Source organism: Mobula hypostoma, chromosome 17 (genome assembly GCF_963921235.1).
Source record: "Mobula hypostoma chromosome 17, sMobHyp1.1, whole genome shotgun sequence".
Taxonomy (NCBI): domain Eukaryota; kingdom Metazoa; phylum Chordata; class Chondrichthyes; order Myliobatiformes; family Myliobatidae; genus Mobula; species Mobula hypostoma.
In genome coordinates, this window is record NC_086113.1 from 20,135,466 (window position 1) to 20,149,511 (window position 14,046).

The 14,046-nt window shown below is 45.0% G+C and overlaps 1 protein-coding gene across 2 annotated transcripts in view; it reads left to right on the plus strand.

The window, feature by feature from the left end:
• Window positions 1-9,347: 9,347 nt before the first annotated feature.
• limd1a (LIM domains containing 1a) overlaps window positions 9,348-14,046 on the plus strand; it is a 55,521-nt gene continuing 50,822 nt past the window's right edge. Inside the window, exons 1-2 of one of the 2 annotated variants that reach the window (XM_063069622.1) lie at window positions 9,348-9,693; window positions 10,777-12,013. In XM_063069622.1, coding sequence (XP_062925692.1) covers window positions 10,921-12,013 — 1,093 coding nt within the window. In that variant the 5' untranslated portion in view covers window positions 9,348-9,693; window positions 10,777-10,920. The remainder of the gene's footprint in view (window positions 9,694-10,776; window positions 12,014-14,046) is intronic. The other variant, XM_063069623.1, reaches the window with a different exon arrangement.

Genomic DNA, 14,046 nt, shown 5'->3' on the forward strand with positions numbered 1-14,046 from the left:
GGCCACTCTCCTCCGCCCTCTTTCATTACCCGGGCATTTTTGCTCATAGAACTGCCACTCACTGGATTTTTTTTTGTTTGTTCTTTTTTGCACCATTCTCTGTAAACACTAGAGATTGTTGTGCATGAAAATCCCAGGAGATCAACAGTTCTGAGATTTTCAAGCCGCCCCATCAGGTACCAACTATCATTCCACTGTCAAAGTAACTTAGATCACATTTCTTTTTCCCCCATTCTGAAGTTTGGTCTGAACAACAACTGAACCTCTTGACCATGTCTGTATGTTTTATGCGGTGAGTCGCTGTCAATTGATTGGCTGATTAGATAATTAGCATTGAAGAGCATGCATACAGGTGAACCTAATAAAGTGGCCACCAAGTGTGTTCTAATGAGATTTTTTCCATTCTCTTTCCGCAGTACTCTGGAAGTTCTTTATCCCAAGTGATATCGAATTTATGAAAATTATTATCAAAGTTAATCCAGTGTGTAAAGAACCATTTTTAACGTAAGCTTGTCAATGTGTTCTGCTACCTTTGATCACCATGTGAATATATATCCTGATTACTTTCTGTCACATTCAGTTAATGGACCCTCTTCTCATCTTTTACATCAGAAAGAAATCCCATTCTTCCATGTAATAAATGCTGTCTGCACTAAATTTCATTGTATTTCACTAAACTTAATCTCCTACTGATGTCCATTAGACAATGTTATGAGGGAGGAGGGACGGAAGGTTAAGTTGATGTGGGAGATGACATAAAGAGAAAAGGAAGCTTCAAAGAACATAAATGCTGATTATGGGCAATTTGAACTTCAGTCAGTTTCTGTGCTGTACATTCTCTGTAATGCTAACACCTGTTTTTATAAGGACTGACACTTAACACTATGTAATTCAAAGGGGTTAACTGCTCTCTTGTAAGGGAGCAGCCATTTTAGACCACAAATTCTAATTGGTGTTAAGTATGTACAGGCTGAGGTCAATTAGCTTTTAATAACAGTTTGTAAGATTTTTCCACTGGGGTTTGGAAGAGTGAGAGATTACTTAATTGAAATATGTAGGATGCTGAGGAGTCTTGGCAGGATAGATGAAGAGAGGCTGTTTCCTCTTATGGAAAAGTCTAGAATTTCGGTTCACCGCTTGAAAATAAAGGGTTGTTCATTTATGACAAAAATGAGGCAGTTTTCTGTCTTTGTCAAACGGTCCTGAGTGGAGCATCTTTAAGGCAGAATTTTGAACACTTTTAAGGCATAAATAGATATACAGTACTGTATTCACAATAGTGAAGGGGTTGAAAGGTTACCTGGCTACACAGGAATGCAGAGTTGAGTTTACAATGATCCTTTCAAATGTCAGAGCAGACTTTAGTGGCATTCTCCTGCTCCTGATGCCTACATGTGTTTCAATGTTTGTTAAAATGAGGCTTTAGCTCAGGGATTGCTTTGATTCCTTTTTGATTGTTTTCTTATCTGCAATCAAGCACAACTTCTGTTGCCTGGGATTTGTGGAGTATAATGGATGGGTGAAGATGCAAGAATTTTGATAAAGTCAAGCAGAAGCCCCATGCCATCATTCACGGTGAGCAACAGAGATTATTTCGTGGGAGAAAAACACTCTTTAAATTCAGCTGAACTGAATGTGGGGGAGCTGAATATAATAGTCAACAGATAGTTAGCCCAAGCAATGAAAGACATTCCTTTCCTTTCATGTCATCTCTGTGGGACTAAGGAGTTAGGCTATCTGAATAAATCCATTTCTGGTTACATTGGATTTTGGGATTTTTACTGGCATTCGAAGCATTAGCAGTAAAATACTTGCCCATTATTGTTTTCAGATTTTGAAAGTAGAAAGCATTGCACTAATTCATTTGCAATGGTGTGAAGTTAGAGAAGGAAATTTAGCAGAATCGGGTTTAATATCACCGACATGTACAGTATTGTGAAATTTGTTGTTTTGCAGCAGCAGTATATTGCAATACATATTTTAACTATAAATTATAACAATAAATATATAATTAAGTAGTACAAAGAGGTGAGCAAAATAGTGAAGTTGTATTCATGGGTTCATTGTCCATTCAGTAATCTGATGACAGATGGAAGAAGCTGTTCCTGAAACGCTGAGTGTGTATCTTCATGCTCCTGTACCTCCTCCTTAATGGTAGCAATAAGGAGAGGGCATGTCCTGGGTAAGGTGGGGGGGGGTCCTCAGTGATGGATGCCTCCTTCTTGAGGCATCGCCTTCTGAAATGCCCTCAGTGCTGGGGAGGCTAACGTCCATGATGGAGCTGGCGTGTTTACAAATTTCTGCAGATTTTTCTGATCCTGCGCAGTGACCCCTCCATACCAGACCAGTTAGAATGCTCCCCGCGGTATACCTGTAGAAATTTGCAAAAGTCTTTGGGGACGAGCCAATACTCCTCAACCATGGTCGCTGTCATATCTTCTTTGTAATTGCATCAATATGTTGGACCCACGATAGAGCTTCAGAGACGTTGGCACACAGGAACTTGAAACTGCTCACCCTTTCCACTGCCAATCTCTCGATGAAGACGAGTGTGTGTTCCCTTGATTTACTCTTCCTGACGTGCACAATCAGTTCCTTGCTCTCACTGACGTTGAGTGCAAACGTGTTGATCCGACACCTCTGAACCAGCTGATCTACCTCACTTCTGTATGCCTCCTTGTCGGCTTCTAAAATTCTGCGACCGATAGTTGTGCCAGCAGGAAATTTGTAACTGGCGTTTGAGCGGTGCCTAGCCACACAGTCGTGGGTGTACAGAGAGGAGCTGCACACATTATTGAAGTGTGCCAGTGTTGATTGTCAGCGAGGCGGAGATGTTATTCCCAATCCATGCTGACTGTGGTCTCCTGGTGAGGAAGCTAAGGATCCAGTTGCAGAGGGAGATGCAGAGGTCCAGGTTCTGGAGCTTGTCGGTTAGAACTGAGGGTGTGATTGTGTTGAAAGCTGAGCTGTAATCAATAAACAGCAGCCTGACGTGGGTATTGCTATTGTCCTGGTGTCCTAAGGCTGACAGAGAGCCAGGGAGATTGCATCCGCTGGAGAACTATTGTGGTGATAGGCAAATTGAGTGGGTCCAGGTCCTCACCAAAGTAGGAGTGATTCTGGCCATGACCGTTCCCTCAAAGCACTTCATTACGGTAGATGTGAGTGCAACTGGGCGAGAGTCATTTCAGAGCACGGAAACCGGTCCTTTGGCCCAACTGAAAGGCAACTCACCCGGCTCTTCTTGGACACTGGTATGACTGTCATCCTATTGAAGGAGGTGGGAAGCTCAGACTGCAACGGTGAGAGACTGAAGATGTTCCTGAACATGCCCATCAATTGGTTGGCATAGATTTTAAGTGCCCTAGCAGGTTCGCCTTCAGGGCCTGGCACCTTGTGAGGGTTCACGCTCATGAAAGAGGTTCTGACGTCAGACTCTGAGAAAGAGATCACAGGCATTCATCGTTCCCTTCAATGCGACATTACTTTGCTCTCCCAAACACCCAAAAATTTACAAAAGAGCACTCCAAAAAGAAAGGAGGGAAACCCAATATTGGCACATCCTTGATGAATAGAGTAAACCTTTCTAACTAGCAGAGAGTTACTGTTTCTACCCAGATGTAGCTATGGGGAACAGAGTGGTCAGCTTGATGGACTTGTCATCCAGGGGCATGGAGCTATGACCTGGAGTTCAAATTCCACTAGAGCAATTGAAAAAATTAAATTCAATTAAATTTGCATTAAAACACCAATATCACGAGGGTCAAATCGAATGAGAAAATAGCTAAACTAGAAACACAAGGTAAGGGTTTAAATGAGTGTGTAATCTTGAAAGGAAAGCGCAGGGAAATCTCATCCAGACTGTATCATGAAGGGACAGAGCAGACAAATGTAAGAAGCAGCAGCACATTCGGTTGAAGTGAACTGAAAGGCTGAAAGTAAAAGCAAAAATGCAGAAACTATACAAGATTTGGACAGCTTATGGCTTTTAATGAGGTCAATAAAAATGAAAGTGATATCACAAAATGAGTTTACTGCACATGTGTGGGAATGTGCAGATTGAAGTATATAAGATTGGTGAATTACATATACAGATAGGAATATGAAATGTGGATAATAACATACTCCTGGCTCAGAAAGAGGTAGGATTGGAGCATGAAATATTCCTGGCTAAAAAATGTTTAGGAAGGAGAAGGCGTAGCTGTGCTGATTAAAGACAATATTACATTGCTGGAGAAGGATAAAGTCTTGAGTGACAAAGGACAGAATCTCTTTGATTAGAGCTAAAAACAGTCCAGGAGAAATAATACTGCTAGGCGTATTCCATAGGTCAGCAGCAAATAACACTGCAACTATTCAGGTAGATTATAGAGTATTTGGAGCAGAATTAGGTGTGGCCTAATAGGTATGGCTTATGGTGTTATGTTCTTGATTAGTCAGGGCATGAAGGGTTACGGGGAGAAGGCAGGAGATTGGGGCTGAGAGGGAATAATCAGCTATGATGAAACGGTGGGAGCAGACTCAATGGGGCAAATAGCCTAATTCTGCTCCTAAATCCTATGGTCTTATTTTCATTCCTTATAATGAGGAATTTTAATTATCCCATTGTAACTGGGTTGGTAATAGTATTAAGAGTGGAGATAATGAAGAGATTCTAAACTGTATTCATAATCTGTCTCTATTACAACAAGGATGGGAAGCATTGCTAGATCTGGGTCTTGAAAGTGAAGTGGGTCAAATATAGCAAGATACAGTAGGAGAATGTTTAGGAGATAGTGATTAAGATATTGTAAGGTATGGGTTAGCTGTGTAAAAGAAAACGGAGCCACACAAAAAAAAATTAATTGGTGGAGCCCAATTTCAATGAATCAGAGTGGCCCTGGCCTTGGTATATTGGAATCAATGCTTGACAAGTAAATTTGTAAGTGATCAATTGGCTGACCTTTAGAATGTTGCTCCCTTAGTCTGAGACTGGTCCCTTTGCAGAGGAGGCGGCTGAGGAGAGATCTGATAGAAGCATATTAAGTAATGAGGAATCTGGATAGTGGGAGGCTTTTCCTTTTCATGGAGAAATTCAGAATGACAGGCCATAGGAAGAAATAAAAGGGAAGAGAATTAACAGAAAACCCTTTTTGTGCAGCATGTGGTTGGAATCTGTGATGCACCGTCTGCAGAAGTGGAGGAGGGAAGTTCCATTCTGACCCTCAGGAGGGAACTGGATCATGACATGGTGAGAAAACTTAGTGACATTACTGACAAAGGGCCAATGGGTTGCTCTGCTAGAGAGCTGGTACTGACTGAATAGGCTGAATCGCCTCCTTCCGTGCTGTCGCACTTAGATTCTATGATTCCCCATTTCAGAGTCAACCTTAATTTCAGGTTTAAAATCGGAGAACGCTTTCCTCCTGCCCACAAAAGACTTGTGGGGTTGCAGGTTAATTGGCCCTGGTGTGTAGGGGAGTACAGTGCAGTGGCAGAATCAATGGCAACGGAGAGAGGATAAAATGCCATCGGTATAAACAGATGCTTGATAGTTGGTGTGGAGTTCGTGGGCTGAAGTTCTGCTTCAGTGTCAGCGTGAAGAGAGATTGACGGACATGTTCAGATTTTCAGCATCAGCATTATTTTACATGACAGATTTCATTTCAGTGATCCAAACATAGTGAGTTGGCATTTTCTGAATATAAACTGTGGTGGGATTTCATCCCATGTCTCTAGATCATTCAGCTAAGCCTCTGCATGCATTGTTTCTACTGTAGCCCAGTATTTTCAGAGTACGATGGCAACGTAGCGGTTAAATGAAAAGCCTGTTAATATAAAGAACCGGGCTAACAACTAGAATTCTGAGTTCAAATGCCACCATGGCAGATGTGGAATTTAAATTCTGTTAATAATCTGCTTTTCCCATCTGACACAGGGTTTTCAATCTAAACAAAGGAAACGATGAATGTATAAAGGGTGGGGAAACCACATTAGACAGTATGGCTGGAGCTAGGCAATGGCTAGCATTCAAAGATATTGTACATGATTTGCAGCAAGTATATATTCCTTTAGGCACAAAAGCACAACAGGAAAAGCAACCCAGAAGTGGACTACAGGAGAAATTAAATATAAAAATTGGGCCAAAATTCAGCAAACCTGAGGATTGCAGGTGGTTTAGAATTCAGCAGAGGACGACTGAGAAATTAATGAAGGGGAAATAAAATTAGAGATTAAACTAGCATGAGACTTAACACCAGATTGTAAAACTGGTGCATAAGAGGGAATAGACTTTGTGAAGGCATATGACAGGGAGAAGAGAATTCAGTAGTTCGGTAGTTCCATTTAATATCAGAGAATGTATGCAGTATACAACCTGAAATTCTTACACTTCACAGTCATCAACGAAAACAGAAGTGTCCCAAAGAATGAGTGACAGTAAATACGTCAGAACCCCAGAACCCCTCCCTACGCCCCCTCCCACGCACAAAGCATCAGCAGCCTCCAAGCAAAGACCCCAAAAAAGACCATGATCCTGAACAAAAACGACTCGTTCACCGGACAATTTGACATCCACAGGCTCTCTCTCTCCCTGCTAAAGGGGCAGAGGGGTGTCACACAGCGAGAGGGGAGACTAACAAGGCAACAAAAAAAAACGTGATGGTAAAGTCTGCCACTTTGCTTCTTTTCCCCGGGTTCACCCACTCGAGAATTGGCAACAAACTCTCCCCCACCGACGAGAGAAAGCGGGCGATCCGAGTACAGAGGCCTCCGACGGCTGATCCGCTGTTCCCGCTGTTCAGTTTTCTCCTGCGAAGCTTCAGTCGGCGACACAGGCATAGAACTTGCTCGTCCCCAGAGCCGCAGAGCCTCAGCGCCCTGAGGGCACACTCAGCTTCTCGGCCGCATCCTTGGGATATCAGAAAATGGCCGGTCGGTGCCCCAGGAGCCGTAAAGAACCGAAGATTGAGTGCAGACTGAATTTATAGTGGGCGAAGAGGGAATGTCCGAGCAATTAAATAATAGCATGGAAGAAGATACTAAAAATTATTTATATTTGAATAAATATTCAGAAGTAAAGGAAATTGGTGTGAATAAAGAAATACCTCTCGATAGGTTAATGAGCCTAAATCTGATGAATCCCCACATTCAATTATCTGCATCCCAGAGTTTTATACAAGGTGGCAATGGAAGTAGTGGAAGGCCAGTTTATTGAGCTCCTCCATTTGGGATCGACCATGGACGTTGCATCCCAGCTGTATACATGATACGCAATCCTGGGCAGTATGATACTGAGAGCAAGATGTTGCCCGCGTAGCGGCTCACCCTTCCTCCATGCAGCTGATGAATCCAGAGGAACGACAGAGATTGACGCCGTCTGGCACTGGCAGCACTACAGGAGTTGCCCGTCAGTGTTGAAATCACATGTAGGACTGCCTTAGGGACTCCAGCTCCGGGCTCTTCTTCGGAATTTACTCCCGAAACCTTCCCCATGAGTGGGTATAGGTGCAAGGCAGCGGGGGTTTGAGATCAGATTTTTCTCTTCTCCTAAATAAGCTGCCAATCACTGCTGACGCGGCCCCATCTGCTTGAATTTTAGGGTGCCGGTAACACACCTTTGTCCCTTGTCCTGTTGGTAGAAATGGTTCCACTGGGCTTGGTAGCTGAGCCACACGTGAAGGCCAGGAGCTGGCAGAGGCTATTTGAAACGTATGACATTTGGAGAATTTAATAGGTAGTGGGAGGTTATCCCCAATACCACCCCCTGCCAGGTTACCATCCTCTGGAATGTTTCCTACAAATTAGGGGCAAGTTGCTTAGAAACAAAAGGAGAAATAAAACAGGTTCCTTCAGTTAGTCCTGACGAAGGGTCTCGGCCTGAAACGTCGACTGCACCTCTTCCTATAGATGCTGCTTGGCCTGCTGCGTTCACCAGCAACTTTGATGTATGTAACTACCAACCTTGTAACCTAACATTGACAATGGGGAAAATACAACAACAACTATTTGAAATAATTTTATTGAGCAGAATCAACCTAGGATTTTGAGAGGAAATTATGTTTAGAATTCTTTATAGGTGGTATAGGTGAGGGGAAACCAATGGATGCCCTGTGTTTGGAGCGACACCCACAAAATGCTGGAGGAACTCATCAGGTTAGGTAACATCTATGGAAGTGAATAAGTAGTTGACATTTTGGGCTGAGGCACTTCAGGACGGGAAAGGGGAAGTCGGCAGAATAAAACAGTGGGGGCGAGGGGAAGGAGGATAACTGGAAGGTGATAGTTGAAGTCAGGTGGGAAAGGTGAAGGGCTGGAGAGGAATGAATCTGATAGGAGAGAATAGTAGACCATAAGAGGAAGGGCACCGGGGGAGGTGTTAGGCAGGTGAGCAGAGATAAGAGGCTCGGTTGGGGAATAGAGTAAGAGGAAAGGGGGAGGGAAAAAATTACCTGAAGGAGAAATCAATGTTCAGGCCATCAGGTTGGAGGCCACCCAGACAGCGTGTAAGGTACTGCACCTCTACCCTAAGTGACCATATCATATCACAATAGGTGTCCATGGACTGACATCTCAAAACAAGAATGGGAATAGGTATTAAAATGGCTGCAGGGAATCAGCTTTTGGCGGATGGAGCGGAACTGCTCGGTAAAGTGGCCGCTCAATTTATGACGGGTCTCACCAACGTAGGGAGGCTGCGTCGGGACCACAAGATACAACAGTCGGCACCAGCGGGACTCGCAGGTGGAGGGTTGCCTCAGCTGGAAGGAATGTGTCGGAATTCTGGTAAGGCTTTCTGAAACAGGACAGGGTTAGAAAAGATTAAGTTAGAAAACATGCACCGACGTGGGCTATGAGTTGGTTAGCAGATAGAAAACAACAAAAAAAAAGACAGGTCTTTCTGAGTTGTGCAGGATGTGGTCAGTAATGTGTGGCAGGAATTGGTGTTGGGGTTGAACCACTTGCAATCTTTAACAACCATTTGTCTGAGAAAACCAAATATAACATTTTGAAGATTGATCTTGGTGGGGAAAAAAACTAGCTGGGAATACAAATTGTGATAGGGATGCAAAAAGGCTTCGAAAACAAGTGGACACACTCGGTAAAATGACAAAAATGTAAAATGTGTAAAACTGAATAAGAGTACTTGGGCAGTTAAGTTGTTTTTGTGGGTTTAGTTGAGGAAAGTTACACATCAACTATGATCTTATTGAACGACAGAACAGTCTCGACAGTCCGAATGTCTTACTCCTGCTCCTATTTCTTATGAATGGTAAGATTTTTTTTAAATTGCGAGGTCTCGGCAGGGTTTCTCTTTAAGACCAAGATTGCTAGCGCATTGATTTGCACTCGTTCTCCAGCGAAACACCTCCCGCTCGGTGTCCGTCCGCCCCTCTCTGAACTATTTGTCGAGTGCTACATTCCTGCCTTGTCCCTCGGTGGGGGTCAGTTACTCTCTGGCCGTTGGTGTTAGAAGTTATTTGCTGCTTTGGCCTGGCGATCGCCGCTGTCTGTGGCAAGGCTTTTAACTTTCTGTTTCTAGAAAGAAAATCAAACTTCGGGGAAGTTGCCTGAAAAGTTGGAGGCCGGCCGGCTTCCGCGTTGCGTGGCTGTTTGTGGGCGATGGGATGGTAAGAGTAGAGAGGCGCCCGGTGATCGACAGGAGAGAGGAGAGCGGCGGGACGGCCGCCCCGCTGTGTGTGCAGAGGAATCCGGGTAAGGGCTCGGCAACCTTCTAGATGTTGCAATGCTGCTTTGGAAGTGATTTTTCCACGGCGGAGTTTATGGGACAGCTTTTGGGCTTTTTCATTCGATAGGTAACAAGGCGGGAGTTGGGGTTAACGTATCCTGTTTGGAAATTATGGAGGGAGGGGGTTGGTTAACGTATCCTGGGAACTGGGGTATGGGGGAGAGGCTGACATATCCCGGCCGGGAATTTGGGTGGGGAGAGAAAGAAGGGGGGTATTGTTAACATATTCCGGGGCTGGGGCTGGGTGTGGAGACAAGAGAGCCGGGAACTCGTGGGGAGCGGGAGAGAAGGGATGGCCCCTGTATCCCTGGAACTGGGAACGAGAGGAGAGAGAAAGGGGGCTGTGTTAACGCATCCCGAGATTGGAGGCAAACGGAAGGGGATTTCGCGCATCCCGGAGTTCGAGAAGTGTCTGTGGAGGGTTTAGTGCCTGTCGGGATTGAGGACTGCAATGCCGCAGGTGCTGGAGTCCGGAACAAAAACAGAGCGTACAGCTCGGCGAGTTAGTCAGTCTCTTTGGAGGGAACTGGTGAAAGACCCTACACCAGGACTGAGGGGGAGCTGGAAAGATTTCCAGTAAACAGGGGTGTGAAATCAAAGCTTCCATGGTGTTACACACAAAATGCTGGAGGAACTCACCGCTGAGGCAGCATCTATGGGGAGGAATAAGGGGGTCCCCTAAAGGGGAATAAACACATTTGACGTTTTGAGCTGGGACCATTCAGGGGACCCTTTATTCTCCATCATAGATGCTGCCTGATCCACTGAGTTCCTCCAGTATTGTGTGTGTGTGTTTGCTCTAGATTTCCAGCACCCTCTACCCTCCTCCCCATGTACGGCTCTATTTCACCATCCTCCCTACACCCTTTTGGTTATGATGTGGGGTCTCGTGGGCTGAAATACATCTCTTGCCTCCACAGATCCTCTGAGTTGCTTCAGCATTCTGCTGTTCCCAGTGACAAGGCAAAAGTAGTTAGCTTGGGGTGGGGGCTGGGGGAACCTAATGGACCTGTAGACTTCAACTCTGTTTCTGTCTCTTCTCCCCACAGGCACTTGTTAGGGTTTTGCACTGTTAGTTGCTTGTGAACCCTGAATGAGATTGTTAGCACAGTCTCCTACGGCACCGCACCAGGGGCGCTAGACATACGTGGGCAGTGAGCTTGGCGGGGTGAAGGTGCAACCCGGACTGAAACATGGATAAGTACGAGGATCTGGGGCTGGAGGCCAGCAAGTTTATTGAGGACTTGAATATGTATGAAGCGTCCAAGGATGGGCTCTTCAGGGTTAACAAGGAGGCTTGCAAGCCCGAGTTCGAGGAGACCCGGCGGGTATTCGCCTCCAAAATGAACAGGATCCACCTGCAGAGGCAACAGGAGATGTTACTGATGGGAAATCCGCAGGGGGCTGCCGCCAGAGTCAACGGCGGCTTTGGCCCAATGGCCGGTGATCCCGAGAGTGCGCCCTCTGCTGGTAGAACCCGGCCTCAGAATCGCCTCAGTGGGGAGCTTGGAGCCAAGCCTCCAGTGTCTGCCACACCAGTGTCCAACCTCCCTGGCCACCCGGGACAGCCGTTATCCAACCGATACTCTCAAGACCTGACCCTCAGGCCCAACCTTAACCATGAGAGTTCTACCACTGAACACTCTGGGCCTGAACCCCATGGCCCTCACTCGAGTGCCCCAAATTATTCCCAGTCAAGCCCCAGGTCAAGCTGTCACCAGGAGAGCGACTCGAGCTCCAGCCTGGTCAGTCCTCGGTCCAGTCTCTTGGAGACCCATCAACTCTCCTCCGGTCCAAAAGAGGTAATCCCGTTCCAGGTCAACCCTCACTCTGCCTCAGGTGCCGGTGAATCCGGCAAGCACCGAGCACTACCCCAGCACAGTCAACGCAGCCCATCCCTTTCGGCAAACCCTGGCCCGGACTGGTCCGAACTCAACCATCGCGCCCCCGAGGTTGATGCCCGGCCGTGTCGGGCTGGTCCCAGACCTGCTAGCGTACCTGGCAGTCTGGCCATGGGCCTGCCCGATAACACCTTTGCTCAGGCCCACCCTGGGGCTATTTCCTGTCCTAGCTCCCTGGCCCCAGCGCAAACCCACCTCCCAGCCTCAACCCTGAACCACGATCCAGATTACAGTCCCCAGGACCCTGCCTCTAAGGTGCGCCTGCCCTGTCAGCCTCTCCTCACGCAGCAGGACCCAGGACTGTCAACAGCCGAATTAAAATTAGAAGCTCTCACTGAGCGTCTGGAGCAAGAATTGGATGCACACCCCAAGGCAGAGTATTTTGGTAAGCTTTCATTGACATATCTGTTGCTAATTTGATCACTTCTTTGCAAATTCTTTTACTTTCAATCCCCCCCCCCAAACTTTTTTCAGCCCTCTTAATTCTCTCAAATCTCTCTTCTCCGATTCTGCCCTTCAATTGCTGGCACGTGACTTCAAACTACCAAGGCTCCAACTCTGGATTCCTTCCCAAACTTCTTTCTTAGATATTTCTTAAAATCTGCTGGTGGTCACCTGCCTTGGCTGGGAGCCCTTTTATTTTGTAGGGTAGTAAAAATCATTCCATGGTTTTTTTCTGGAAAGTTTTGTCAGTGGAGGTTATTGACTAGAATTACTGTGTGAATTGTATCCATTTAAGCAGGTTTCTTAAGTGTTCTGCCAATTTCAGGGTGTTTCTTGTAACTGTTCTGCTGTCCAAGAGGCAGTGTTGATTAAAGATTACCATGGCATGGGATGAAGTTTTTTAACAGCTGCAATTAGTATTTGTTGGCAACGTGCTGGTTCTGTCACCACAGCCTTTGCATTCATTGTATGATTTGGTATTTAAGGTGGCAATTGAAATTTATTGAACTTCAAACAAAAGCCAATTATGAGTGTTAGGATCTTAAATGAACATGATCTCATATTTGAGTGGCATGTTTTATGGTTTTGCAGTGATCATAGAAGGAAATGGCCTTTTTTGTTCTTAAACTAATGTATAAAAGAAAGTAAATGATATCCGGAACCCTTTTAGCAACTTGTGCCTCTCCAAGGTCTTCAAAAACAGTAGACCTGTCCAGTTAGTCCAAGAGCTCTCAAACTTTTGTCCCCCCTTCAGATATTAAATGCAATCTCTTTTCAAAAGTTCCTCTCAGGTAACAATGCATTGCAGATTGTATCAACTTTCAGTATACAGGAGTTCCCTTATTTCACCTCTGGCTCTGTCATCAAGTGCATCTAAGTCCATTTATAATCCATTCACAACTGGAACTAGTGCCTCCTACTTATCCATGGAGATAGAATTGAAACTGGCTTGCAGTAATTTCCGAAGTCAAACCTAACCCAGCGACAAAAGGCAGAATTGTGTCATTCCCCCCCACCTTTTTTAAAAAAAAATTCATCTGGGCACATTGACCAATTTGTTTGTCCCTCTTGTGTACAGAAATGTAATTGCAAATTGCACTGATAATTGCAATGTATAAATGTACTAGATGTATAACGGTGGGAACAGTGAGAAGTAATGGTTACAATAAAAGTGCAGATGGAGCTTGAGGTATGTGTCCACTCAGCAATGGGCTGAAAGTGATTGCTTAACTCCACTTTACTTTGGGTTGAGATTGCCCAGAATGTACTTGTTCTGATGTGAAGCAATATCACAATTGCAACAGCATTCGATGTAAACGCGTTCCGAAGGACAAACGCGTTTAGCCGAAGCTGTGATTAAATGTATCATTGCTTTTAGCTTTACACAAATCCAATAGGACAATGGCTGTTATTGTGCCACTTGATCTGGCTGTGCCCAACCTGCCTCTGTGTTCCATGTGCATTGTGTTATTTGATTTGGCAAACAAAATTTCAAAAGAGATTGGCCCAGCATCAGCCGTTCATGAAAGAGTTCCAAGCTGCCGTTGCCCCTCATGTGATGTTTTCAGCAATTTTACTCCTAAATAGTTGGGGTCTGGCTTTCAGACTCTCCATAAGAAAGCAAAAAGTGGATGTTGGAAACCTGAAATAAATACACACAATGCTAGAAACATGCAGGAGATAAGATCTTTAGTGGGGAGATACAGTTAACCTTTCAGCTGAAAGATGCTTTGTCATCTGCCCTAGAACATACACTTTGTTTTTTCTGTCCATTGATGCTGCCTGGCCTTGAGAATTTTCATTCCTCAGTTCTTTGCTCCCAAACAGCAGAAACAGTTAATCCCCATGCACCTGATCAGGTTTCCTTAATATCTTAAACTTGTCAAGTTGATCTAAAACATTCAAAATTTGAGGTAAGTGAACATAGTTCTCATTTTCTTTCTTCAAAACCTATATATCCTTTAACAGTTAATA